Source organism: Scyliorhinus canicula, chromosome 8, assembly GCF_902713615.1.
Source record: "Scyliorhinus canicula chromosome 8, sScyCan1.1, whole genome shotgun sequence".
In the NCBI taxonomy this organism is placed as follows: domain Eukaryota; kingdom Metazoa; phylum Chordata; class Chondrichthyes; order Carcharhiniformes; family Scyliorhinidae; genus Scyliorhinus; species Scyliorhinus canicula.
In genome coordinates, this window is record NC_052153.1 from 196,771,931 (window position 1) to 196,799,601 (window position 27,671).

General features: G+C 48.4%; 1 protein-coding gene across 1 annotated transcript in view; it reads left to right on the top strand.

Moving 5' to 3' along the window:
- Positions 1–27,671, top strand: part of LOC119969956 (von Willebrand factor-like) — a 117,207-nt gene that overhangs the window by 36,068 nt on the left and 53,468 nt on the right. The window contains exons 4-5 of the mRNA XM_038803922.1: positions 500–598; positions 14,252–14,406. Coding sequence (XP_038659850.1) covers positions 500–598; positions 14,252–14,406 — 254 coding nt within the window. The remainder of the gene's footprint in view (positions 1–499; positions 599–14,251; positions 14,407–27,671) is intronic.

Consider the following 27,671-nt stretch of genomic DNA (forward strand, 5'->3'; position numbering starts at 1 on the left):
TGAAGGAATACCAGCAGAATTTCTGCATAGGTCTGACAGGAGTCAGATCTTGTCTTTAAAGCAAGATATCTCTCTTTCTCAGAGAACACCTCTGCAAAGCAAGGACTCCTAAGTGCCGGTGATATTTACAAGTGGATTGGGAACTGCCAGACCTGCTGCCAGTTCTTCCAGAAGTGTCTGTTTTTGTCTTAAATTCTATTATTGGCGATGATAAATAGTTATGCTGATTCTCAATACCAATTGTGGTTGAACAATGATTTGTATGCAGGCATGTTACGTAACATTGCATCACTTTCTTGCCCAGTTTTACCTGCTGCGGGCAAGTGACATTCTCCCATCTGATTAATGGTAAAATGTTAAAACTGAGCAATGGGTGGCTATGAAAGATATTTCATGAGATATGGACATTTCTGACAAGGCCAGCATTTATTACCCATCCCTAATTGCTCTTTGAGATGGTGAGTAGCCTTCCTGACCCTCTGAAATCCATCTGGTATAGGGATACCCGCACAGCTGTTTGAAAAGAAATTCCAGGAAAACCCAGCGACAGTGAAGAAATCGCACAGTCAGTATTTTCCACTTTCCTATCAAAACGTTGGTGAGTATTTTCTATTTTCTGGCGAAACCTGGCGGTTTGTTTCAAATTCGAAGCTGAGAGATTCAGCATTTAAATCAGGTTACTACAGTATTTAATGAATTTATTAATAGTCGTCAGGTTTAGTAGTAGTAAGGTTTATTATCCAATAATAATCGCAGAGCAACGTCTAGAGATCTGGGACTGGATTCTCCGCATTCCGATGCCGAAATTGAGGCCGGCACCGGGGCGGAGCATATATTCCGCCACATGAAATCGGGACTGGTGCTGGCCCCCCGATTCTCCGGGCCCCGAAAAGTGGTGTGCTCTCCGAGAACGCCGCGCCGCGCATCGCCTATGTGGGTTTTTAACAACAGTCGCCAATTGTTTCATGGTCATCATTAGAATTTTAATTCCAGATTTTTTAATTGAATTCAAATTTCATCACCTGGGCAGCACAGTGGCACAGTGGTTAGCACTGCTACCTCGCTCCGCCGAAGACCCAGGTTCAATCCCGGCCCCGGGTCACTGTCTGTGTGGAGTTTGCACATTCTCCCCATGTCATAGAACATAGAACATACAGTGCAGAAGGAGGCCATTCGGCCCATCGAGTCTGCACCGACCCACTTAAGCCCTCACTTCCACCCTATCCCCGTAACCCAATAACCCCTCCTAACCTTTTTGGATACTAAGGGCAATTTATCATGGCCAATCCACCTAACCTGCACGTCTTTGGACTGTGGGAGGAAACCAGAGCACCCGGTGGAAACCCACGCAGACACAGGGAGAACGTGCAGACTCTGCACAGACAGTGACCCAGCGGGGAATTGAACCTGGGACCCTGGAGCTGTGAAGCCACAGTGCTATCCACTTGTGCTACTGTGCTGCCCCCTGTTTCACCCTCACAACCCAAAGATGTGCAGGATAGGTGAATTGGCCAGGCTAAATTGCCCTTCATTGAATAAATGTAAAAAATATATAATTTCATCAGCTGCCCTGGTGGAATTCGATCCCCAGTCCCCAGAGAATGACTCTGGGTCTCTAGATTACTAGCACAGTGACAATACCACTACGCAACTGTCTAGATTATGCCACATCTAGGACCCCTGGGCACCAGACCCCAGACACGGACTCAGAATCCTGCTGGGACTAGTACTGGAACCGGGCTCAGGTAGCCCCACACCCCGAGTCACACACCCACCCTTTGGTCGTGGGGGTGTCCCCAGTATTGAAGCCCAGCTCCTGGGTGTTTGCCTGCGGTGCTGAGACCTCCACTGTTCAGGCAGAGTCCAGGCCTCTCAGACTGATAGGGATGCTGCCTATGGGGATCCTACCTGCGACATGGCATGTCCATGGGCATCCTGCCTACGGCATGGCATGTCCATGGGCATCCTGCCTACGGCATGGCATGTCCATGGGCATCCTGCGTACAACATGGCATGTCCATGGGCATCTTACCTGCGACATGGCATGTCCATGGGCATCCTGCCTACGGCATGGCATGTCCATGGGCATCCTGCGTACAACATGGCATGTCCATGGGCATCTTACCTGCGACATGGCATGTCCATGGGCATCCTGCCTACGGCATGACATGTCCATGGGCATCCTGCGTACAACATGGCATGTCCATGGGCATCTTACCTGCGACATGGCATGTCCATGGGCATCCTGCCTCCATGGGCATCCTGCATACAACATGACATGTCCATGGGCATCTTACCTATGACAGGGCATGTCCATGGGCATCTTACCTGCGACATGGCATGTCCATGGAGATCCTGCCTCAATGGGCATCCTGCATACAACATGGCATGTCCATGGGCATCTTACCTGCGACGTGGCATGTCCATGGAGATCCTGCCTCTATCGGTATCCTGCCTATGACATGGCATGTCCATGGGCATCCAATTGAAGTGCTCACATTACTAACATTTCAGCAATATCCTTCAGCTGTGTAGCCAGAGATCGCCCCGGTTATTTAAAAACTGTTTTTTTATTCATTTACGGGATGTGGCCGTCGCTGGTGAGGCCAACATTTATTGTCCATCCCTAATTGGCCTTCAGAAGGTGGTGGTGAGCTGCCTTCTTGAACCGCTGCAGTCCCTGAGGTGTAGGTACACCCACTGTGCTGTTAGGGAGGGAGTTCCAGGATGTTGCCCCAGCGACAGTGAAGGAACGGCCGATATATTTCCATCGTATATCAGTCACTGAAGATAAACATGCAAGTGCAGCAGGCGGTAAAGAAGGCAAATGGTATGTTGGCATTCATTGCGAGATGATTCGAGTATAGGAGCAGGGATGTGTTGCTGCAATTGTACAGGGCCTTGGTGAGGCCACACCTGGAGTATTGTGTGCAGTTTTGGTCTCCTTCTCTGAGGAAGGATAATCTGGCTATAGAGGGAGTGCAGCGAAGGGTTACCAGACTGATTACTGCGATGGCAGGGCAGACGAATGAGAAGAGGTTGGGTCGGTTAGGATTGTATTCGCTGGAGTTCAGAAGAATGAGGGGGGATCTCATAGAATCCTATAAAATTCTAACAGGATTGGACAGGGTAGATGCAGGAAGGATGTTGCCGATGGTGGGTGGGTCCAGATCCAGGGCTCACAGTCTTAGGATACGGGGGAGAACATTTAGGACGGAGATGAGGAGAAGTTTCTTCACCCAGGGAGTAGTTGGCCTGTGGAATTCATTACCACAGGAAACAGCTGAGGCCAAAAACATTGTATGGTTACAAGAAGCAGTTAGATACAGCACTTAGGGTGAAGGAGATCAAAGGATATGGAGGAAAGTGGGATTAGACTATTGAGTTGAATGATGGGCCATGATCATAATGCATGCCAGAGTGGACTTGAATGGCCGAATGGCCTCTCCTGCTCCTATTTTCTATATTTCTATGTTCTATGTCTGTAAGGAACTCCCACATCTCCCACACTGCATCTCCCACACTGGCAGTGACCTCCTGAAGTCATAGCCGGTGTGTTAGATTGCATTCTGAATCAAACCCAGGAACCCATGATTCCACTTCTGAAGCTGCCTCTCTACAAGACTAGCTCTTCTCTCAATTGAGGGGCTGTGCGCTCAGTGATCAGGGCCCTGTTTCCCACCAACTCCTCCATGAAAGAGGCCATGGCATGCAGACCCTGAAGCATCTCCACCAGATCTTCCCATGCATCCCACTGGACATACAGCACCTGTCACCTGATGGTCGGCTCCAGAGGCCGGTCACCTGCCTCAGATTCAGCGTGGTCCGAGTCTCCAGCAATGCTCCCATTGCCAGTGCCCTGGAACCTCTCTCCCTCTGCCACCACCTCCTCACATGAGTGTGATATGCCCTTACCACTGTGCACTGCCCGTGGAGATGATGACCTCTTGTTAACCGACATGTGAATATTTGCACTGGTTCCTGGTTTCAACGTGACGCAGGTACAGGACTGATGCCATCCTGTCTGCTTAACCTGGGGTCACCTGTGACTCCAGTGCATGGTGCATCTGTGGAAGGATGGGCAGCATGGTAGCACAGTGGTTAGCACTTTTGATTCACAGCGCCAGGGGCCCGGGTTCGATTCCTGGCCTGGGTCATTGTCTGTTCTCCCCATGCTTGTTGGGTGAATTGGACATTCAATCCTTCAGTGAGCACTCTGGCTGCGCCAGCTCACTCTCTGATCAGAGGAGCCTATGATGATTCCGTAACACGTGAGACAGTCTCTGGGACCTGCACCCTGGGAGTCTCCAATCTCGCCAAGACTGGAGGAGCGAGCATCACTTTCATTCTATGTGAGGACCAACACCTTTACGATTCCCCCACCAGTTTGGCGGTGTTCTGTTGCATTATCGCTGTGTCTTCCACTGTAGCACAGTGCTTAGCACAGCTGCTTCACAGCTCCAGGGTGCCAGCTTCAATTCCGGCCTCGGGTTACTGTCTGTGCGGAGTCTGCACATCCTCCCCGTGTGTGCATGGGTTTCCTTCGGGTGCTGCGGTTTCCTCCCACAGTCCAAAGATGTGCAGGTTAGGTGGATTGGCCATGATTAAGTGCCCAAAAAGGTTGGATGGGGTTTCGGGGATAGGGTAGAGGTTTGGGCTTAAGTGGGGCACTCTTTCCAAGGGCTGGACAGACTCGATGGGCTGAATGGCCTCCGTCTGCACTGTAAATTCTATGATTCTTCACCTGGCAGAGTACAAGAGAAAGCCATCTTTTTTTTCTACTCTTTCATGGGATTGGGGAGTCCCTTATTGCCCTAATTGTCCTTTAACTGAGTGCTTGCTGAACCATTTAAGAAGGCATTCAAGAGTCAACCATGAGTGGCCTACTCCTGCTCCTACTTTGTAGAGTCACCTGTCGGCCAGACCAGGTAAGGACAACAGTTTCCTTCCCTGAAGGACATCAGTGAATCAGGTGGATTATTACAACAATTGGGTTAATGGTGTAAACCAGCATGGATAGAGGGTTGGCTGACAAGCAGAAGGCAGAAAGGAATAAAGGGGTCTTTTTCAGGATGGCAGCCGGTGACTAGTGTCATGGAATCATAGATGTTTACAGCATGGAAACAGGCCCTTCGGCCCAGCTTGTCCTAGCCGCCCAGCTTCTATCACTAAGCTAGTCCCACTTACCTGTATTTGACCCATATCCCTCTATACCCACCCGGCCCATGTAACTGTCTAACTGCCTTTTAAAAGGGAAAAAATTGTACCCACCTCTACCACTGCCTCTGGCAGCTCGTTCCAGATGCTCCGCACCCTCTGTGTGAAGAAATTTCCCCTCTGGCCCCTTTTGTATCTCTCCCCTCTCACCTTAAATATATGAGGCGGGATTCACCCCTACCCGGAGTGGCGTGAACCACTCCGGCGTCGGGCCGCCCCATGGTAATCCTCCGCACCTTCAGGGGCTAGGCCCGCCCCGGAGTGGTTGGCGCCCCGCCGGCCGGCGGGAAAGGGGCTTGGCGCCGAAGGGCCTCCGCCGGCTGGCGCAAGTCGGCGCATGCGCGGGAGCGCCAGCGTGTTCTGGCGTCATTCCCCCGCCATGCGCAGAGGGATTCGCTTCTGCACCGGGAATGGCGGAGGACCACAGCCTCCGGAGCGGAAGGATAGAGTGCCCCTACGGCACAGGCCCGCCCGCAGATCGGTTGGCCCCGATCGCGGGACAGGCCACCATGGGGGCACCTCCCGGGGCCAGATCCTCCCGCGCCCCCGCAAAAACCCTGAAGCCCGCCCGCGCCGCCAGGTCCCGCCAGTAAGGGATCAACTCGAATTTACGCCAGCGGGACTGGCAAAGAACGGGTGGGACTTCGGCCCATTGCGGGCCGGAGATTTCGGGCAGCCCCGGTGCCCATTGAGTCATGCCGGACCGAGCCATTCTCCGAGGCGGGCGGCGTGACTCACGGCAGGCTGGTTTTTGGGGGGCAGAAGAATTAGGAGGACGGCGGGAGCGGGATTTACGTCGACCCCCGGCGATTCTCCCACCCGACGGGGGGTCGGAGAATCCTGCCCAAGCCCTATAGTTTTAGACTCCTCTACCTTTGGGAAAAGATGTTCACATGTTATCTATGCTGCTCGTTATTTTATCGACCTCTATAAGATCACCCCTAATCTCCTACGCTCTATGGAAATAAGTCCTAGCCAATTCAGCCTCTCCTTATAACTCAGACCATCAAGTCCTGGTAGCATCCTTGTAAATCTCTTCTGCACTCTTTCTAGTTTAACAATAAGAAGTCTTACAACACCAGGTTAAAGTCCAACAGGTTTGTTTCAAACACGACTTTAACCTGGTGTTGTAAGACTTCTTACTGTGCTCACCCCAGTCCAACACCGGCATCTCTCCATCATAGTTTAACAATATCCTTCCTATAATTGGGTGACCAGAACTGAACACAGTATTCCATGTGTGGTCTTACCAATGTCTTGTACAACTTCAACAAGACGTCCCAACTCCTGTATTCAATATTCTGACCAATGAAACCCAGCATGCTGAATGCCTTCTTCACCACCCTGTCCACCTGCGATTCCACCTTCAAATAGCAATGACCCTGTACCCCGAGATCTCTTTGTTCTGTAGCTCTCCCCAACTCCCTACCATTAACTGAGTAGGTGCTGCCCTGATTTGATCGACCAAATTGCATCACCTCACATTTATCCAAATTAAATTCCATCTGCCATTCATCGGCCCACTGGCCCAATTGGTCAAGATCCTGTTGCAATCTTATATAACCTTCTTCACTATCCACTATGCCACCAATCTTGGTGTCATTTGCAAACGTACTAACCATGCCTCCTACATTCACATCCAAGAGATGGTGTGCCTCAGGGGTCGGTGCTGGGAGGACAAATATTCACAATGCACATTAATGATCTGGAAGAAGGAACTGAAGCCACTGTTGCTAAGTTTGCAGATGATACAAAGATCTGTAGAGGGACAGGTAGTATTGAGGAAGCAAGGGGGCTGCAGAAGGACTTGGACAGGCTCGGAGAGTGGGCAATCATTTGGCAGATGGAATACAATGTGGAAAAGTGTGAGGTTATGCACTTTGGAAGGAGGAATGGAGGCAGAGACTATTTTCTAAATGGGGAAATGTTTACGAAATCAGAAGCACAAAGGGATTTGGGAGTCCTTGTTCACGATTTTTTTAAGGTTAACATGCAGGTTCAGTCGGCAGCTAGGAAAGCCAATGCAATGTTAGCATTCATGTCGAGAGGGCTAGAATACAAGACCAGGGATGTACTTCTGAGGCTGTATAAGGCTCTGGTCAGACCCCATTTGGAGTATTGTGAGCTGTTTTGGGCCCCGTATCTAAGGAAGGATGTTCTCGCCTTGGAAAGGGTCCAGAGGAGGTTCAAAAGAATGATCCCTGAAATGAAGAACTTGACGTATGGGGAACGGTTGAGGACTCTGGGTCTGTACTCGTTGGAATTTAGAAGGATGAGGGGGGATCTTATTGAAACTTACAGGATACTGCGAGGCCTGGATAGAGTGGATGTGGAGAGGATGTTTCCACTTGTCGGAAAAACTAGAAGCAGAGGACACCATCTCCTTTAAAACAGAGATGAGGAGGAATTTCTTCAGCCAGAAAGTGGTGAATCTGTGGAACTCTTTGCCGCAGAAGGCCTTGGAGGCCAAATCACTGAGTGTCTTTAAGACAGAGATAGATAGGTTCTTGATTAATAAGAGGATCAGGGGTTTTGGGGAAAAGGCAGGAGAATGGGGATGAGAAAAATATCAGTCATGATTGAATGGCGGAGCAGACTCGATGGGCCGAGTGGCCTAATTCGGCTTCTATGTCTTATGGTCATCATTAGCCTTTTAATTTCAGGTGTTTATTGAATTAAATTTCACCATCCGCCATGTTCAGTGATAATACCCCTATCCACTACCTCCTTCTTTATTACAGTCCATTTCAGATGCCCCTTCCTTAATCTCGGCATTAAGTGGGCCATTCCACTGTGGAACACCTGCCCCCGCAGTGCACTGAGGCTTATTGTTCTGACATTCTAACCTTGGCAGGTCAGACCTCAGCGCCAGTTGGCAGACACAATGGCCCCTGAACGCATAAGGAACAGACACCCAGCTACACTTCTTTGCTTAGCTTCATGCTCTTTCTGCACAGGCCCATACCCTTTCTGCACAGGCCCATACCCTTTCTGTACAGGCCCATACCCTTTCTGCACAGGCCCATACCCTTTCTGCACAGGCCCATACCCTTTCTGCACAGGCCCATACCCTTTCTGCACAGGCCCATACCCTTTCTGCACAGGCCCATGCCCTTTCTGCACAGGCCCATACCCTTTCTGCACAGGCCCATACCCTTTCTGCACAGGCCCATACCCTTTCTGCACAGGCCCATACCCTTTCTGCACAGGCCCATACCCTTTATGCACAGGCCCATACCCTTTCTGCACAGGCCCATGCCATCTGCACAGTGCAAGCCCAACTGAGAGACACGCTACTTTGTGGGCAGGTGGTAATTGACCACCCATCATGATATTGCAGTGACTATGTGATCTTGGGCAAGGGTGGGTTTTAGATCTGCTTCTGCCTACGCTGACTTTGGGCAAATTCCGAAGGGAACATTTAAGCCTCGATCTTAACAAATTGATCCCAACATGACCCTAATGGATCAGAGGGCCATTTTGTAGGAGAGATCTTTCGATGGAGTCTCAGCAGCTCCAGAAGTCCCTGTGGAAACAGAGTCCAGCTTAAGGAGACACTCGACCTCCAAGATCATTCTCATATTGGACCTTACACTCAGAAAAAGCCTGACATGGACGCTCCTGCAGACTCTGAGGAAGGGAAATTTCCACCACAAGGTCCTCTCCACCAAAAGGGGCATTGGAAGCTTTCCACCGTGGTCCAGGGATTACAACCACCCTCTTCAGTTAATAAAAATAATCTTTATTGTCACAAGTAGGCTTATATTAAGGGGCTGGTTTAGCTCACCGGGCTAAATCGCGGGCTTTTAAAGCAGACCAAGCAGGCCAGCAGCACGATTCCCGTACCAGCATCCCCGAACAGGCGCCGGAATGTGGCGACTAGGGGCTTTTTACAGTAACTTCATTGAAGCCTACTCGTGACAATAAGCGATTTTCATTTTTTTTTCATATTAATACTGCAATGAAGTTATTGTGAAATAAGTTGATCCCTGGATCAATAGGAACAGCTGGGGAAGGCTAGGAAACTGGGGCTGGATTCTCCGCCAGCGGGGTGCTCCATTTTGCCGGAAGCCTGGGGTTTTCCTGACGGCGTGGGACTGCCCCACAATTGGAAACCCCATTGACCAGCCGGTGTAACGGAGCATCCTGCCAGCATGCTGAAACAGAGCGGGGCTGAGAATTCAGCCCTGTGTATCTTTTTCTGCCAGTGGACACAGGGAATATAGCCATGTCACACACCAGCTGATTTTCACATTGTGGGGGCGATTCTCCGAGCCCCGCGCCGGGCCGGAGAATCGGAGCAACCGCGCCGCCACACCCCAACGCTGGCGTGCAATTCTCCGAGGTTCAGAGAATCGGAGCCATATGCGCCGGCGCGTTTGGCGTGGCGCCGGCCGCGGGCCAGAGAATTGGCAGGGCTGCCGACTCTCCGGCCTGGATGGGCTGAGCGGCCGCTCTGACACGAGAGTCCCGCCGGCGTTGTTCACCCCTGGTCGCTGCTGGCGGGAACTCTACGGGAACGCTCGGGGGCAGCCTGTGGGTGGGTGAGGGGGGCTCCTTCACCGGGGGGGGGGGGGCCTCCGATGGGGTCTGGCCTGCAAACGGGGCCCACCGATCGGCGGGCCGGCTCTCCCCCCCCCCCCCCCCCCCCCCCGGGACTACTTACCAGCACGGCCAGCCCCTGAACACTGACCCCATGTTGGGTCGAGGCCGTTGCGCGTAAGAAGCATGTGCAGGATGGCACGGCCCAACTGCGCATGCACGGGACCCAAGGCACTGCCTCTTTTATGCGGCGCCGGGTCTCCGACGGCGCGCCGAGGCCCCGCCCCCACAAATCGCGCCACGCCCCTGCCAGCCCCACGGAGGCCCCAGAATAGGGGTCTGGGTACGGGCGCCAGCGCCGGAGTAAAACACTCTGGTTTTTACTCCGGCGTCAGCACTTAGACTCCCGTTGGGAGAATCCCGCCCTGTAGCTGCTGTGATCACCTTTGACTTCAGGCAAGGTACAGAAAATTGCATCAGCTTTGAGGAGTGGTTGAATAAATTTGGTTTGTTCTCACTGGAACGACGGAGGTTGAGTGGCGACTTGATGGAAGTCTACAAAATTATGAGGGGCATAGACAGAGTGGATAGTCAGAGGCTTTTCCCCAGGGTAGAGGGTTCAATTATTGGGGACATAGGTTTAAGGTGCAAGGGGCAAGGTTTAGAGGAGATGTACGAGGCAGGTTTTTTTACACAGAGGGTAGTGGGTGCCTGGAACTCGCTGCTCGAGGAGATGGTGGAAGCAGGGACGATAGTGACATTTAAGGGGCATCTTGACAAATACATGAATAGGATGGGAACAGAGGGATATGGACCCAGAAAGTGTAGAAGATTTTAGTTTAGACGGGCAGCATGGTCGACACGGGCTTGGATGGCTGAAGGGCCTGTTCCTGTGCTGTACTTTTCTTTGGGCGAGATTCTCCGCAAATGCGGAGAATCGTAAAGGCTGTCGTGGGACAGGCCGTGACCCACGGCAGCCTTCACGCCCACTTCCGGGGCCGATTCTCCCCCCCAAGCGGGGCTAGGAGCGCGACCCCGTGCAGCCGACGGTCATCAAGGCCGCACGTCAAGCGTCACGCCGGCTGATGCGGCTGATGACGTCGGCCGCGCATGTGCAGGTTGGACAACGCCAACCCGCGCATGTGCAGTTGGCGTCATTTCCCTCAGTCGCCACGTCTTGATTTTGCGGGGCGGCGGAGGGAAAAGAGTGCGTCCGTTATGGATGCACGGTCCGCGATCGGTGTGCACCGTTCAAACTAATGTGGCAGGGGGATGGGAACCGATGCAGGAAGTTGGAAGGTAGTAAAACAGGAACAGAAGCAAAAGGAAGTAAGGGGAAAAGTGCAAGGCAGAGAAGACATAGTCAAAAATCTAAAAGGGCGACAGTACAAGGTACAGTGACTGAGGGGAGCTCAGTGAATAGGCCCAGTAATAACAAAAGGAATAAAACTGGAGATGTTAAGATTCAAAACAGAGGTAAAAAAACTAACATAAGTGTACTTTACCTGAATGCTCGTAGTATTCGGAATAAAGTAAATGAGTTGATGGCACAAATCATCGTAAATGACTATGATTTAGTGGCCATTACTGAAACATGGTTAAAGGATGGTCACGACTGGGAGTTAAATATCCGAGGGTATCAAACTATTCGGAAGGACAGAGTGGATGGTAAGGGAGGTGGTGTTGCTCTGTTATTTAAGGATGACATCCGGGCAATAGTAAGGGATGACATCGGTGCTATGGAGGATAAGGTTGAATCCATTTGGGTGGAAATCAGGAATAGTAAGCCGAAAAAGTCACTGATAGGAGTAGTCTATCGACCACCAAATAGTAACGATATGGTGGGGCAGGCAATAAACAAAGAAATAACTGATGCATGTAGAAATGGTACAGCAGTTATCATGGGGGATTTTAATCTACATGTCGATTGGTTTAACCAGGTCGGTCAAGGCAACCTTGAGGAGGAGTTTATAGAATGTATCCGCGATAGTTTCCTAGAACAGTATGTAATGGAACCTACGAGGGAACAAGCGGTCCTAGATCTTGTCCTGTGTAATGAGACAGGATTGATTCATGATCTCATAGTTAGGGATCCTCTCGGAAGGAGCGATCACAATATGGTGGAATTTAAAATACAGATGGAGGGTGAGAAAGTAAAATCAAATACTAGTGTTTTGTGTTTAAACAAAGGAGATTACAAGGGGATGAGAGAAGAACTAGCTAAGGTAGACTGGGAGCTAAGACTTTATGGTGGAACAGTTGAGGAACAGTGGAGAACCTTCCAAGCGATTTTTCACAGTGCTCAGCAAAGGTTTATACCAACAAAAAGGAAGGACGGAAGAAAGAGGGAAAATCGACCGTGGATATCTAAGGAAATAAGGGAGAGTATCAAATTGAAGGAAAAAGCATGTAAAGTGGCAAAGATTGCTGGGAGATTAGAGGACTGGGAAATCTTTAAGGGGCAACTGAAAGCTACTAGCTACTAAAAAAGCTATAAAGAAGAGTAAGATAGAGTATGAGAGTAAACTTGCTCAGAATATAAAAACAGACAGTAAAAGTTTTTACAAATATATAAGACAAAAAAGAGTGGCTAAGGTAAATATTGGTCCTTTAGAGGGTGAGAAGGGAGTTTTAATAATGGGAAATGAGGAAATGGCTGAGGAACTGAACAGGTTTTTTGGGTCGGTCTTCACAGTGGAAGACACAAATAACATGCCAGCGACTGATAGAAATGAGGCTATGACAGGTGAGGACCTTGAGAGGATTGTTATCACTAAGGAGGGAGTGATGGGCAAGCTAATGGGGCTAAAGGTAGACAAGTCTCCTGGCCCTGATGGAATGCTTCCCAGAGTGCTAAAAGAGATGGCTAGGGAAATTGCAGATGCACGAGTGATAATTTACCGAAATTCACTAGACTCTGGGGTGGTCCCGGTGGATTGGAAATTAGCAAACGTGACGCCACTGTTTAAAAAAGGAGATAGGCAGAAAGCAGGAAATTATAGGCCAGTGAGCTTAACTTCGGTAGTAGGGAAGATGCTGGAATCTATCATCAAGGAAGAAATTGCGAGGCATCTGGATAGAAATTGTCCCATTGGGCAGACGCAGCATGGGTTCGTAAAGGGCAGGTCATGCCTAACTAATTTAGTGGAATTTTTTGAGGACATTACCAGTGCAGTAGTTAACGGGGAGCCGATGGATGTGGTATATCTGGATTTCCAGAAAGCCTTTGACAAGGTGCCACACAAAAGGTTGCTGCATAAGATAAAGATGCATGGCATTAAGGGTAAAGTAGTAGCATGGATAGAGGATTGGTTAATTAATAGAAAGCAAAGAGTTGGGATAAATGGGTGTTTCTCTGGTTGGCAATCAGTAGCTAGTGGTGTCCCTCAGGGATCCGTGTTGGGCCCACAATTGTTCACAATTTACATAGATGATTTGGAGTTGGGGACCAAGGGCAATGTGTCCAAGTTTGCAGATGACACTAAGATGAGTGGTAAAGCGAAAAGTGCAGAGGATACTGGAAGTCTGCAGAGGGATTTGGATAGGTTAAGTGAATGGACTAGGGTCTGGCAAATGGAATACAATGTTGACAAATGTGAGGCTATCCATTTTGGTAAGAATAACAGCAAACGGGATTATTATTTAAATGATAAAATATTAAAGCATGCCGCTATGCAGAGAGACTTGGGTGTGCTAGTGCATGAGTCACAGAAGGTTGGTTTACAAGTGCAACAGGTGATTAAGAAGGCAAATGGAATTTTGTCCTTCATTGCTAGAGGGATGGAGTTTAAGACTAGGGAGGTTATGTTGCAATTGTATAAGGTGTTAGTGCGGCCACACCTGGAGTATTGTGTTCAGTTTTGGTCTCCTTACTTGAGAAAGGACGTACTGGCGCTGGAGGGTGTGCAGAGGAGATTCACTAGGTTAATCCCAGAGCTGAAGGGGTTGGATTATGAGGAGAGGTTGAGTAGACTGGGACTGTACTCGTTGGAATTTAGAAGGATGAGGGGGGATCTTATAGAAACATTTAAAATTATGAAGGGAATAGATAGGATAGATGCGGGCAGGTTGTTTCCACTGGCGGGTGACAGCAGAACTAGGGGACATAGCCTCAAAATAAGGGGAAGTAGATTTAGGACTGAGTTTAGGAGGAACTTCTTCAGCCAAAGGGTTGTGAATCTATGGAATTCCTTGCCCAGTGAAGCAGCGTGAAAAATGGCGGGAGGCCCTCCCGCTATTCTCCCACCCGGCGAGGGGGGCAGAGAATCGCGCCCTTTGTTCTTTGAAAAAAATTCTAAACCAATGAAATCTGATGCATATTTATTTAATTTCTTATCCAGAACAGGACAAATGCTTTCATTCACAATACTCTATAATTCCAGACCATTACCTTGGATTCATACCCAGAACTCTGAAAAGACAGTCTGTAAATTTACTTAATTGCCCAATTTGCCAGAATAAATTAAACTGAAGCACGTTTTTCTTTTTGCAGATCGTGTCTGCCCCTTCAACGACACTACACTAAAGCCGGGTCAAGTAATACATCAGAAACATGGCCCATCCTGCACCACATTCAGATGTGTCCGTCGGGGCAGGAGACTGACGCTAACAACATCAAAAGCGAATTGCCCAACAACTTGCGATGAGGTAATATCCTGTAATTTTATTCTATTATTTATTTATTCATTTAAGGGATGTGGTTTTCGCTGGCTTGGCCAGCATTCATTATCCAACCTTAATGGCGCTTGGGAAGGTGGTGATGAGCCGCCTTCTTGAACCGCTGCAGTCCCTGAGGTGTAGGTACACCCACAGTGCTGTTAGGGAGGGAGTTCTAGGATGTTGCCCCAGCGACAGTGAAGGATCGGCCGATATATTTCCAAGTCAGGAATCTATAATGTTTGCACCTCTCTGTAATTTCACCTCAGATTTGTTCTTCTACATCCTCCTCACGAGTTGCTGATCTATACAGTATACCCAGCACTGTAATTTTTTGTTCCTCAGCTCCAGCCAAATTGATTCTGTCCTTGAACCCTCTGAGACACCGTCTTTTTCCAGCAATACTCTCCCTAACCAATACCACCACCCCTCTTCATTTCCTCCCTTGCCTATCTTTTTTGAACAGCTTATACTCAGGACTGTTTAACACCCAGTCCTGTCCTTCTTTCACCCAGGTCTCTGTTATAGCCACAACATGACATTTCTACATTGCAATCTGTGCCGGTAACTTCCCATTCTTATTTACAATACTCACATACATGAACAGTAAGTCTGATTTAGAATCATTAAATGAAAAAATGAAAATGGCTTATTGTCACAAGTAGGCTTCAAATGAAGTTACTGTGAAAATCCCCTAGTCACCACATTCCGGCACCTGTCCGGGGAGGCTGGTACGGGAATTGAACCGTGCTGCTGGCTTGCCTTGTTCTGCTTTCAAAGCCAGCGATTTAGCCTTGTGCTACTCTGACTTCACCAATTAACTTATGAGTGCTCTCTGACCCTCCCAGTATTTTGTGCACACTGGTATTCCTCTCCAATGTTTTCACTTGGTTTGCACATCCCTGCTGACTACAGGGCAGCAGGGTAGCATGGTGGTTAGCATAAATGCTTCACAGCTCCAGGGTCCCAGGTTTGATTCCCGGCTGGGTCACTGTTTGTGTGGAGTCTGCACGTCCTCCCCCTGTGTGCGTGGGTTTCCTCCGGGTGCTCCGGTTTCCTCCCACAGTCCAAAGATGTGTGGGTTAGGTGGATTGGCCATGCTAAATTGCCCGTAGTGTCCTAATAAATGTAAGGTTAAGGGGGGGTTGTTGGGTTACGGGTATAGGGTGGATATGTGGGTTTGAGTAGGGTGATCATGGCTTGGCACAACATTAAGGGCCGAAGGGCCTGTTCTATGTTCTATGTACATGTAAAGCCCTCCCAACAGCACTAGCAATATACTCAATCCCAGCTCTGTTCAGCTGCAACCCGTCTGCCTTGTACCATCTCCCCCAGAATAAGTGCCAGTATCTGAGGTATCTGAAACCCTCCCTCCTGCACCATCCTTCCAGCCCTGCATTCATCTACATTATCCTCCAGCTTTTGTACTCACTTGCATGTGGACCTGGGTGTAATGCAGAGATGACTACATTTGAGGTCCTGTTTGCTCATTTTCTACTTTGCTCCCTAAATTCTGATTGCAGGACCACATCCCCCCCCCCCCCCCCCCCCCCACTACCTAAATCATTGGTACCAATATGGACCATGACATCTGGCTGTTCACCCTCCCCCAGAAGAATGCCCTGTAGCCGCTCTGTGACATCCTTGACACTGGCACTTGTGGTGAACTTTGTGGGGGGCTTCCAGGACAAGAGGCATATTGATCACAGAGATTTTAAGAGTTGAACTAATTTTATTTACACTACTAAATTGGAGTTTGACATTTATTCCAAATAGTAAACACAAATATAAGAATTAAACTACACTCACTCACACTATCTTTATCAATAATAGAGAAGGTCCAGAGGAGGTTCACAAGAATGATCCCTGGAATGAAGAGCTTGTCGTATGAGGAACAGTTGAGGACTCTGGGTCTGTACTCGGAGTTTAGAAGGATGAGGGGGGATCTTATTGAAACTTACAGGATACTGCGAGCCCTGGATAGAGTGGATGTGGAGAGGATGTTTCCACTTGTAGGAAAAACTAGAAGCAGAGGACACCATCTCAGACTAAAGGGACGATCCTTTAAAACAGAGATGAGGAGGAATTTCTTCAGCCAGAGGATTGGATTGGATTGGATTTGTTTATTGTCACGTGTACCGAGGTACAGTGAAAAGTATTTTTCTGCGAGCAGCTCAACAGATCATTAAGGACATGAAAATAAAAGGAAATAAAAGAAAATACATAATAGGGCAACACAAGGTACACAATGTAACTACATAACACCGACATCGGGTGAAGTATACAGGGTGTAGTGTTAATGAGGTCAGTCCATAAGAGGGTCGTTTAGGAGTCTGGTAACAGTGGGGAAGAAGCTGTTTTTGAGTCTATTTGTGCGTGTTCTCAGACTTCTGTATCTCCTACCCGATGGAAGAAGTTGGAAGAGTGAGTAAGCCGGGTGGGAGGGGTCTTTGATTATGCTGAGGGTGGTGAATCTGTGGAAATCTTTACAGCAGAAGGCTGTGGAGGCCAAATCACTGAGTGTCTTTAAGACAGAGGTAGATAGGCTCTTGTTTAATAAGGGGATCAGGGGTTATGGGGAGAAGGCAGGAGAATGGGGATGAGAAAAATATCAGCCATGATTGAATGGCGGAGCAGACACGATGGACCGAGTGGCCTCATTCTGCTCCTATGTCTTATGGTCTTATCTACTCACTATGACTATATCTTGATATCTTAACTAGCTCTGCAATACACTTCTAATCTTGTCTTCTCCAGTTCTAATCCACTCTCCCCCAGAAACCCAAGAACCAGTGCAATATATAGTACTGTCCCTTAGCTCCCTCAAGTGGCGAGGCTGAACATACTTACTTTACTTCAGTTTTGGTCTCCTTACCTGAGAAAGGACGTACTGGCGCTGGAGGGTGTGCAGAGGAGATTCACGAGGTTAATCCCAGAGCTGAAGGGGTTGGATTACGAGGAGAGGTTGAGTAGACTGGGACTGTACTTGTTGGAATTTAGAAGGATGAGGGGGATCTTATCGAAACATTTAAAATTATGAAGGGAATAGATAGGATAGATGCGGGCAGGTTGTTTCCACTGGCGGGTGAAAGCAGAACTAGGGGGCATAGCCTCAAAATAAGGGGAAGTAGATTTAGGACTGAGTTTAGGAGGAACTTCTTCACCCAAAGGGTTGTGAATCTATGGAATTCCTTACCCAGTGAAGCAGTTGAGGCTCCTTCATTACATGTTTTTAAGGTAAAAATAGATAGTTTTTTGAAGAATAAAGGGATTAAGGGTTATGATGTTCGGGCCGGAAAGTGGAGCTGAGTCCACAAAAGATCAGCCATGATCTCATTGAATGGCGGATCAGACTCGAGGGGCCAGATGGCCTACTCCTGCTCCTAGTTCTTATGTTCTTATAACATTAACTCTTCACATGCTATACATTAGTATAATGACACAGCATGAGGGAGGCAACATACCATCCTGGAGTCATAGCTATGGCCCCGAAAATGTCTGTTTGTTCTACTCACTGATCAATGCCCAACACTATTGCTCTTCCTACATCCCTCCTCCTCGCTGTACAGCTGGGCCACTCATGGTGCCACAAACATGGCTCTGACTGAACTCTGTGAGCAACCAGCACCCTCACAGCTTCCAAAACAGTAAATCGATTTCTCAGCAGGATCCCAACGGACTGCTGCACTGCCTGCCTCGTTCTCCTGGACTGTTCACCCTTTCCCTCCCTGCCTCCAGGTCCTAAAGCTGCAGTGTGACCATGGGCGGGATTCTCCAACCCCCCCCCCGCCGCCGGGTCGGAGAATCGCCGGGGGGGGACAGCGTGGATCCCACCCCGACGCTCCGAAGCCGGCTGCCAAATTCTCCGGCAACGGATTTCGGGCGGGGGCGGGGACCGCACTGCGCCAGTCAGGGGCCATTGGCAGTGGCCCCCCCTCGGCGATTCTCCGGTCCCCGATGGGCCGAACGCCCGCCCGTTTTCGGCCAGTCCCACCAGCGTGGATTAGACCAGGTTCGTACTGGCGATATCTGGCGTGGAGGGCGGGTAGCAGAGTCCTCGGGGGGGGGGGCAGTGGGGGGATCCAGCCACAGGGGGGCCACCCACGATGGCCTAGCCCGTGATCGGGGCCCACCGATCTGGTACGTTCCGCCCACCGGATACCGGAGAATCCCGGTCTAGATCTCTGAATGTGCTATCCACGTAGCTCTCAGCCTTCCGGAGGAGGCACAATGACCCCAGCCACCACCCGAGCTCTGAAACCCGCAGCTCAGGGGCGGCATTCTCTGCAATCGGCGCGATGGCCAGACGCCAGCGTCAGAAACGGAGCAAATCATTCCGTTGTCAGGCCGACCGGAAATAGTGGAATTCTCCGCACTTCCGGGAGCTAGCAGGCTGTGGAAGGGTTGGCACTGCGCCAGCTGACGCTGAAGGGACTGCGCATGTTACTGCATGCCCAGAACCGCAGGCATGGTTCCGCGCATGCGCAGACCGGCCGGCGTATTCTGGCGCATGCACAGGGGGGTGTCTTCTCCACGTCGGCCATGGCAGAGCCCTTGGCACAGGCCCGCCCACAGATTGGTGGGCCCCGATCGCAGGCCAGTCCACCGTGCCCCCCCCCCACTCCCCCCGGGGTCGGATTCCCCTGCGCCCCTCAGAGGAGCGCACCAGCCAACTTACCTGCCAGGTCCCGGCCCCCGACTGGCATGGCGTGAATCTCGTTCCCGCCCGAAAACCGGCGCCAGAGAATACGGCCGCCGGCGGCGGGACGGGATTCCCCCCCCCCCCCCCCCCCCCCCCCGACCCCCGTGGATTCTGCGACCCGGCGGAGGGTCAGAGAATCCCGGCCCAGGTTTCAGCAGCTGGCAGTACTTCCTGCACATGTGGTCGTCTCGGACACCGGAAGTGTCCATGACTTTGCACATATTACAGAACACATACCACACTCGACGGAACTACCCCACCATGTCTTAACTTTACTTCCCTTATGTTAACTTAATTTGACTTTAGCTTAATTATGTTTCCTTATTATATTGGCCATAAATTATCCTTATTCCTGGAGCTTCTGAGTTAGGCCACACTGGCACTGCTGCTTCTCAGCGCCAGGGACCTGGGTTTGATTCCGACCTTGGGTGACTGTGTGGAGTTTGCACTTTCTCCCTGGTCTGTGTGGAAATCCTCCAGATGCTCATCCCACTGACTAACATGTGCAAGTCAGGTGGGTTGGCCATGCCAAATTGCCCCTTAGTGTCGAAAAGGTTGACAGGGTCTGGGGATGCCAGCATTGGACTGGGGTGAGTACAGTAAGAAGTCTGACAACACCAGGTTAAAGTCCAACAGGTTTGTTTCGAATCACTAGTTTTCGGGGCACTGCTCCTTCCTCAGGTCGCCTGTCCAAAAGGTTAGACAGGGTCACGGGGCTAGAGTGGGGCAGTGGCTCTAAGTGGAGTGCTTTTTCAGGTGGTTGATGCAGACCCGAAGGGGCCGCATGGCTTCTGTCTGCACCGTAGGAATCTATGATTCGAAATCAAAATATAGCTCTTTATTTAAAAATATTATGCTTTTCCAATTCACAGAAGATAGAACACTGAGCCTATTCAGAGTTTCTTATCAACCAATGAACTTCCGTTTTACTGTGATGCCACTCTTCATTTTCTTGAAGTCCAGCCCTTTCCACAATTTTTATCGAAGTCCCACCTCCCACATTTCTCATTGAAATTGTATCTCTCTCTTCTCTCTCTTTATTGAAGTCCTGTCTCTCTCTCCTCTCTCTTTTGAAGTTCTGCCTCTCTCTCCTCTCTCTTTATTGAACAACAAAGAACAAAGAAAATTACAGCACAGGAACAGGCCCTTCGGCCCTCCCAGTCAGCGCCGATCCAGATCCTTTATCTAAACTTGTCGCCTATTTTCCAAGGATCTACTTCTCTCTGTTCCCCGCCCGTTCATATATGTGTCAAGATGCATCTTAAATGATGCTATCGTGCCCGCCTCTACCATCTCCGCTGGCAAATCGTTCCAGGCAACCACCACCCTCTGCGTAAAAAACGTTCCACGCACATCTCCCTTGAAATCGTGACCCCTTGTAATTGACACCCCCACTCTTTGAAAAAGCGTGTTGCTATCCACCCTGTCCATAGCTCTCATAATTTTGCAGACCTCAATCAGGTCCCCCCTCAACCTCCGTCTTTCCAATGAAAACAATCCTAATCTACTCAACCTTTCTTCATAGCTAGCACCCTCCATACCAGGCACCATCCTGGTTAACCTCCTCTGCACCCTCTGTAAAGCATCCACATTCTTCTGGTAATGTGGCGACCAGAACTGCACACAGTATTCCAAATGTGGCCTAACCAAAGTCCTATACAACTGTAACATGACCCGCCAACTCTTGTACTCAATACCCCGTCCGATGAAGGCAAGCATGCTGTATGCTTTCTTGACCACTCTATCGACCTGCGTTGCCACCTTCAGGGTACAATGGACCTGAACTCCCAGATCTCTCTGTACATCAATTTTCCCCAGGACTCTTCCATTGACTGTATAGTCCACTCTTGAATTAGATCTTCCAAAATGCATCACCACGCATTTGCCTGGATTGAACTCCATCTGCCATTTCTCCAATCTATCTATATTTTGCTGTATTCTCTGACAGTCCTCCTCGCTATCTGCAACTCCACCAATCTTAGTATCATCTGTAAACTTGCTAATCAGATCACCTATACCTTCGTCCAGATCATTTATGTATATCACAAACAACAGTGGTCCGAGCACGGATCCCTGTGGAACACCACTAGTCACCTTTCTTCATTTTGAGACACTCCCTTCCACCACTACTCTCTGTCTCAGCCAGTTCTTTATCCATCTAGCTAGTACACCCTGAACCCCATACGACTTCACTTTTTCCATCAACCTGCCATGGGAAACTCTATCAAACACCTTACTGAAGTCCATGTATATGACATCTACAGCCCTTCCCTCATCAATTAACTTTGTCACTTCCTCAAAGAATTCTATTAGGTTTGTAAGACATGACCTTCCCTGCACAAAACCATGCTGCCTATCACTGATAAGTCTATTTTCTTCCAGATGTGAATAGAACCTATCCCTCAGTAGCTTCTCCAACAGTTTGCCTACCACGGACGTCAAGCTCACAGGTCTATAATTCCCTGGATTATCACTGCTACCCTTCTTAAACAAAGGAACAACATTAGCAATTCTCCAATCCTCCGGGACCTCACCCGTGCTCAAGGATGCTGCAAAGATATCTGTTAAGGCCCCAGCTATTTCGTCCCGTGCTTCCCTCAGTAACCTGAGATAGATCCAATCCGGTCCTGGGGACCTGTCCACCTTAATGCCTTTTAGAATACCCAAAACTTCTCCCTTCCTTATGCCGACTTGACCTAGAGTATTTAAACATCCATCCCTAGCCTCAACATCCATCATGTCCCTCTCCTTGGTGAATACTGGTGCAAAGTACTCATTAAGAATCTCACCCATTTCCTCTCACTCCACGCATAAATTCCCTCTTTTGTCTTTGAGTGGGCCAATCCTTTCTCTAGTTATCCTCCTGCTCCTCATATACGGATAAAAGACTTTGGGATTTTCCTTAACCCTGTTAGCCAAAGATATTTCATGACCTCTTCTAGCCCTCTTTATTGCGTATTACTGTCTTACTTTCCCGATATTTCTCCAAAGCTTCATCAGTATTAAGTCGCCTAGATCTTATGTATGCTTCCTTTTTCATCTTAGCTCGTCTCACAATTCAACCCATCATCTATGGTTCCCTAATCTTGCCATTTCTATCCCTGATTTTCACAGGGACATGTCTGTCCTGCACTCTAATCAAACTTTCCTTAAAAAACTCCCACATTTCCATAAGACCATAAGACCATAAGACATAGGAGTGGAAGTAAGGCCATTCGGCCCATCGAGTCCACTCCACCATTCAATCATGGTTGATTTCAACTCCATTTACCCGCTCTCTCCCCATAGCCCTTAATTCCTCGAGAAATCAAGAATTTATCAATTTCTGTCTTAAAGACACTCAACGTCCCGGCCTCCACCGCCCTCTATGGCAATGAATTCCCCAGACCTACCACTCTCTGGCTGAAGAAATTTCTCCTCATCTCTGTTCTAAAGTGACTCCCTTTTATTCTAAGGCTGTGCCCCCGCGTCCTAGTCTCCCCTGCTAATGGAAACAACTTCCCTACGTCCATCCTATCCAAGCCATTCATTATTTTGTACGTTTCTATTAGATCTCCCCTCAACCTCCTAAACTCCAATGAATATAATCCCACGATCCTCAGACGTTCATCGTATGTTAGGCCTACCATTCCTGGGATCATCCATGTGAATCTCCGCTGGACCCACTCCAGTGCCAGTATTTCCTTCCTGAGGTATGGGGCCCAAAATTGCTCACAGTATTCTAAATGGGGCCTAACTAGTGCTTTATAAAGCCTCAGAAGTACATCCCTGCTTTTATATTCCAAGCCTCTTGAGATAAATGACAACATTACATTTGCTTTCTTAATTACGGACTCAACCTGCAAGTTTACCTTTAGAGAATCCTGGACTAGGACTCCCAAGTCCCTTTGCACTTTAGCATTATGAATTTTGTCACCGTTTAGAAAATAGTCCATGCCTCTATTCTTTTTTCCAAAGTGCAAGACCTCGCACTTGCCCACGTTGAATTTCATCAGCCACTTCTTGGACCATTCTCCTAAACTGTCTAAATCTTTCTGCAGCCTCCACACCTCCTCAATACTACCTGTCCCTCCACCTATCTTTGTATCATCGGCAAACTTGGCCAGAATTTCAAATGTGAATTTACCCTTAAACAGCTGCTCCCAATCAATATTGCCTAGCTCCTGCCGAATTTTGTTGTACTTGGCCTTTCCCCAATTTAGCACTCTTCTCCACAAAGTTACTTGATGAGGGAAGGGCTGTAGAAGTCCTGCCCCTCGCTCCTCTCTTTATTGCAGTTCTGCCTCTCTCTCCTCTCTCTTTATTGAAGTTTCCCCCTCTCTCCTCTCACTTTATTGAAGTTCTGCCCCTCTCTCCTCTCTCTTTATTGAAATTTTGCCACTCTCTCCTCTCTCTTTATTGAAGTTCTACCCCTCTCTTCTCGCTCTTTATTGAAGTTCTGCCCCTCTCTCCTCGCTCTTGATTGACGTTCTGCCCATTTCTCTGCTCTCTCTATTGAATGGCAGCCATGATGTGGAGATGCCTGCGTTGGACTGGAGTGAGCACAGTGAGAAGTCTTACAGGTGAATCATTCACCTGAGGAAGGAGCTGCGCTCCGAAAGCCCGTGTTTGAAACACACCTGTTGGACTTTAACCTGGTGTTGTAAGACTTCTTACTGTGCTCTTTATTGAAGTTTTCCCCTCTATCCTCTCTCTTTATTAAAGTTCTGCCTCTCTCTCCTCTCTCTATTGAGGTTCTGCCCCTCTCCTCTCTCTTTATTGAAGTTCTCCCCTCTATCCTCTCTCTTTATTGAAGTCCTGTCTCTCTCTCCTCTCTCTTTATTGAAGTCCTGTCTCTCTCTCCTCTCTCTTTATTGACGTTATTTCTGTCTCTCTCTCCTCTCTCTTTATTGAAGTCCTGCCCCTCTATCCTCTCTCTTTATTTAAGTCCTGTCTCTCTTTCCTCTCTCTTTATTGAAGTCCTGTCTCTCTATCCTCTCTCTTTATTGAAGTCCTGTCTCCCTCTCCTCTCTCTTTATTGAAGTCCTGTCTCTCTCTCCTCTCTCTTTATTGAAGTCCTGCCCCTCTATCCTCTCTCTTTATTGAAGTCCTGTCTCTCTCTCCTCTCTCTTTATTGAAGTCCTGCCTCTCTCTCCTCTCTCTCCTCTCTCTTTATTGACGTTCTTTCTCTGTCTCTCTCTCTCCTCTCTCTTTATTGAAGATCTGTCTCTCTCTCCTCTCTCTTCGTTGAAGTTCTGTCCCTCTCTCCTCTCTCTTTATTGAAGATCTGTCTCTCTCTCCTCTCTCTTTATTGAAGATCTGTCTCTCCCTCCTCTCTCTTTATTGAAGTTTTCTCTTCTCTTCTCTCTATTGACGTTCTGTCTCTCTCTCCTCTCTCTTTATTTAAGTTCCGTCTCTCACTCCTCTCTCTGTATTGACTTTCTGTCTCTCTCTCCTCTCTCTTTATTGAAGTCCTGCCCCTCTCTCCTCTCTCTTTATTGAAGTCCTGTCTCTCTCTCCTCTCTCTTCATTGACATTCTTTCCGTCTCTCTCTCCTCTCTCTTTATTGAAGTCCTGTCTCTCTCTCCTCTCTCTTTATTGAAGTCCTGTCTCTCTCTCTCCTCTCTCTTTATTGAAGTCCTGTCTCTCTCTCCTCTCTCTTTATTGAAGTTCTCCCCTCTATCCTCTCTCTTTATTGAAGTCCTGTCTCTCTCTCCTCTCTCTTTATTGAAGTCCTCTCTCTCCCTCCTCTCACTTTATTGAAGTTCTGTCTCTCTCTCCTCTCTCTTTATTGAAGATCTGTCTCTCTCTCCTCTCTCTTTATTGAAGTTTTCTCTTCTCTTCTCTCTCTTTATTGACGTTCTGTCTCTCTCTCCTCTCTCTTTATTGAAGTCCTGTCTCTCTCTCCTCTCTCTTTATTTAAGTTCAGTCTCTCTCTCCTCTCTCTGTATTGACGTTCTGACTCTCTCTCCTCTTTCTTTATTGAAGATCTGCCTCTCTCTCCTCTCTCTTTATTGAAGATTTGTCCCTCTCTCCTCTCTCTTTATTGAAGATCTGTCTCTCTCGCCTCTCTATTGAAGATCTGTCTCTCTCTCCTCTCTCTTTATTGAAGATCTGCCTCTCTCTCCTCTCTCTTTATTGAAGATCTGTCCCTCTCTCCTCTATCTTTATTGAATTTCTGTCTCTCTCTCCTCTCTCTTTGTTGAAGTTCTGAAACAGCAAGGGCCAGCAAAGAAAAGTAATGTTGTTTGTAGTCCACTGAAGAGCAAATAGGACAGTATGTAATTCAGCAAATATAGGCACGTGAATACAATAATCATGAAGGACTTAAATCTACAGAGTGAGAGAGGTGAAATTGACCTCGTATCTTGATCTTCCAATCGAATATCCTATCTCGCTAGTGCACTGATACCATCCTTTACTAACAGTGGTACCCTATCTCTTTCTTTTTGTCTGTTCTTCCGAAATGCTGAAATCCGGTGAACATTCAATTCCCAGCTTAGGTCATTCTACAGCCATGGTTCCATAATGGCAATGACATCATATCAGTTTATATGTATTTGTAACACTGATTCACCCATCTTCTTGCAGCTACTTTGAGTATTCAGATAGAGTATCTTTAATCCTGTTTTTTTTTAATTTTTATAATTCCTAGCCCGATTTGCTGGTACACTGATATGTTTGAATGCTCCTTCCCTGCCTGCCACATGAAGGTGATCAATTCCCTCACTTCCTCTCTTACCTTATCCTCTCTCTTTAATTTATCACATCTTCTCACTTGATTCCTTCCTCCCTTCGGCCCTTCGGCCCTCCAAGTCTGCGCCGACCATGCTGCCCGTTTAAACTAAAATCTTCTACACTTCCTGGATCCGTATCCCTCTGTTCCCATCCTATTCATGTATTTGTCAAGATGCCCCTTAAATGTCACTATCGTCCCTGCTTCCACCACCTCCTCCGGCAGCGAGTTCCAGGCACCCACTACCCTCTGTGTGGAAAAACTTGCCTCGTACATCTCCTCTAAATCTTGCACCTTAAACCTGTGCCCCTGAGTAATTGACCCCTCTACGCTGGGAAAAAGCCTCTGACTATCCACTGTCTATGCCCCTCATAATTTTGTAGACCTCTATCAGGTCGCCCCTCAACCTCCGTCGTTCCAGTGAGAACAAACCGAGTTTGTCCAACCGCTCCTCATAGCTAATGCCCTCCATACCAGCAACATCCTGGTAAATCTCTTCTGCACCCTCTCTAAAGCCTCCACATCCTTCTGGTAGTGTGGCGACCAGAATTGAACACTATACTCCAAGTGTGGCCTAACTAAGGTTCTATACAGCTGCAACATTTAAAGTCCACACTATCTCTTTGGTTATTCAACTTGACAGAGCATTCATCCTTTTTTTTTAGACAGAGCATTCATACCCACACAGTTCAGGTGAAGACGTCCCAACAATACAGCCCCCATTTTCCTCATGAATCTAAACCCGCTTCCCCCACACCAATCTTCCATTCGTGCACTCGGCTCTCTAACGGCATACGCCTGACAACGTTCTGTTCGTGGCTCAGGATATTCACTTTTGAGATTCTGCTCTTTAATTTAACCCCTACCTGCACACAAATTCTAAACAATATTAGGAAAGATTTCTAGCATAGATGATGTGAAATTGTCTGGATGGAGTTGAAAAACATCAATGGAAACAGCATTATACAGGAAATCAGAGATACATGTGATATAGTAACATCTGTGATTATGGGTGACTTTAATCTGCATATTGATTGGGTGAGTCAAATTAGTCACAGTCCAATAGAGGAGGAATTTCTGGAGTGTATACAGGATGGTTTTCTGGACCAATACGCTCAGAAACCAACAAGGGAACAGGCCATCTGGGAGTGGGTGGTGTGCAATGAGAAATGATTAGTTGGCAATCTAGTTGTGAAAGAACCCTTGGGGATGAGTGACCATAACATGACAGAATTCTTTATCAAGGTGGATAGTGAGGGGGAGAAGCTGGCTTTGTCGCTGTGGCCTCTTTAAAGGAACTGTTTCGGATTGAACTGTGGCCCCTTCTTGGGAGGGGTGGGGTGTTCTCTATATCTCTCTCAAACTGTATTCCTATATGGGTGTGACCTTTTCTGGTGGTCTGTGCTGCTCATTGGGCGCCTTTCCCTCGATGTGGGATTACCGTTGGGGACGGGGGGGGGGGGGGGGGGGGGTTGTTGGCTTGACAGCTGGTGGTTTATGTATCTTGTAAATGCTTTTGGCTTTTTACTGTTTTTCATGATTGTTACTTTTGCATGTGGCTGACTTTGGTTTGTATTGATGAGTTGTCAATAAACTAAAACATATTATGGGATACCCAATAGTCCCAAGCCAATTGTATTCAGGCAGGTGATAACAGAATACTGATGTTTTACTGCAATTGTATAGGGCATTGGTGAGGCTATACCTGGAGTATTGTGAGCAGTTTTGGTGTCCTTATCTGAGGAAGGATGTTCTTGCTATGGAGGGAGAGCAGCGAAGGTTTACCAGGCTGATTCCTGGGGTGGCGGGACTGTCATATAAGGAGAGACTAAGTCGGTT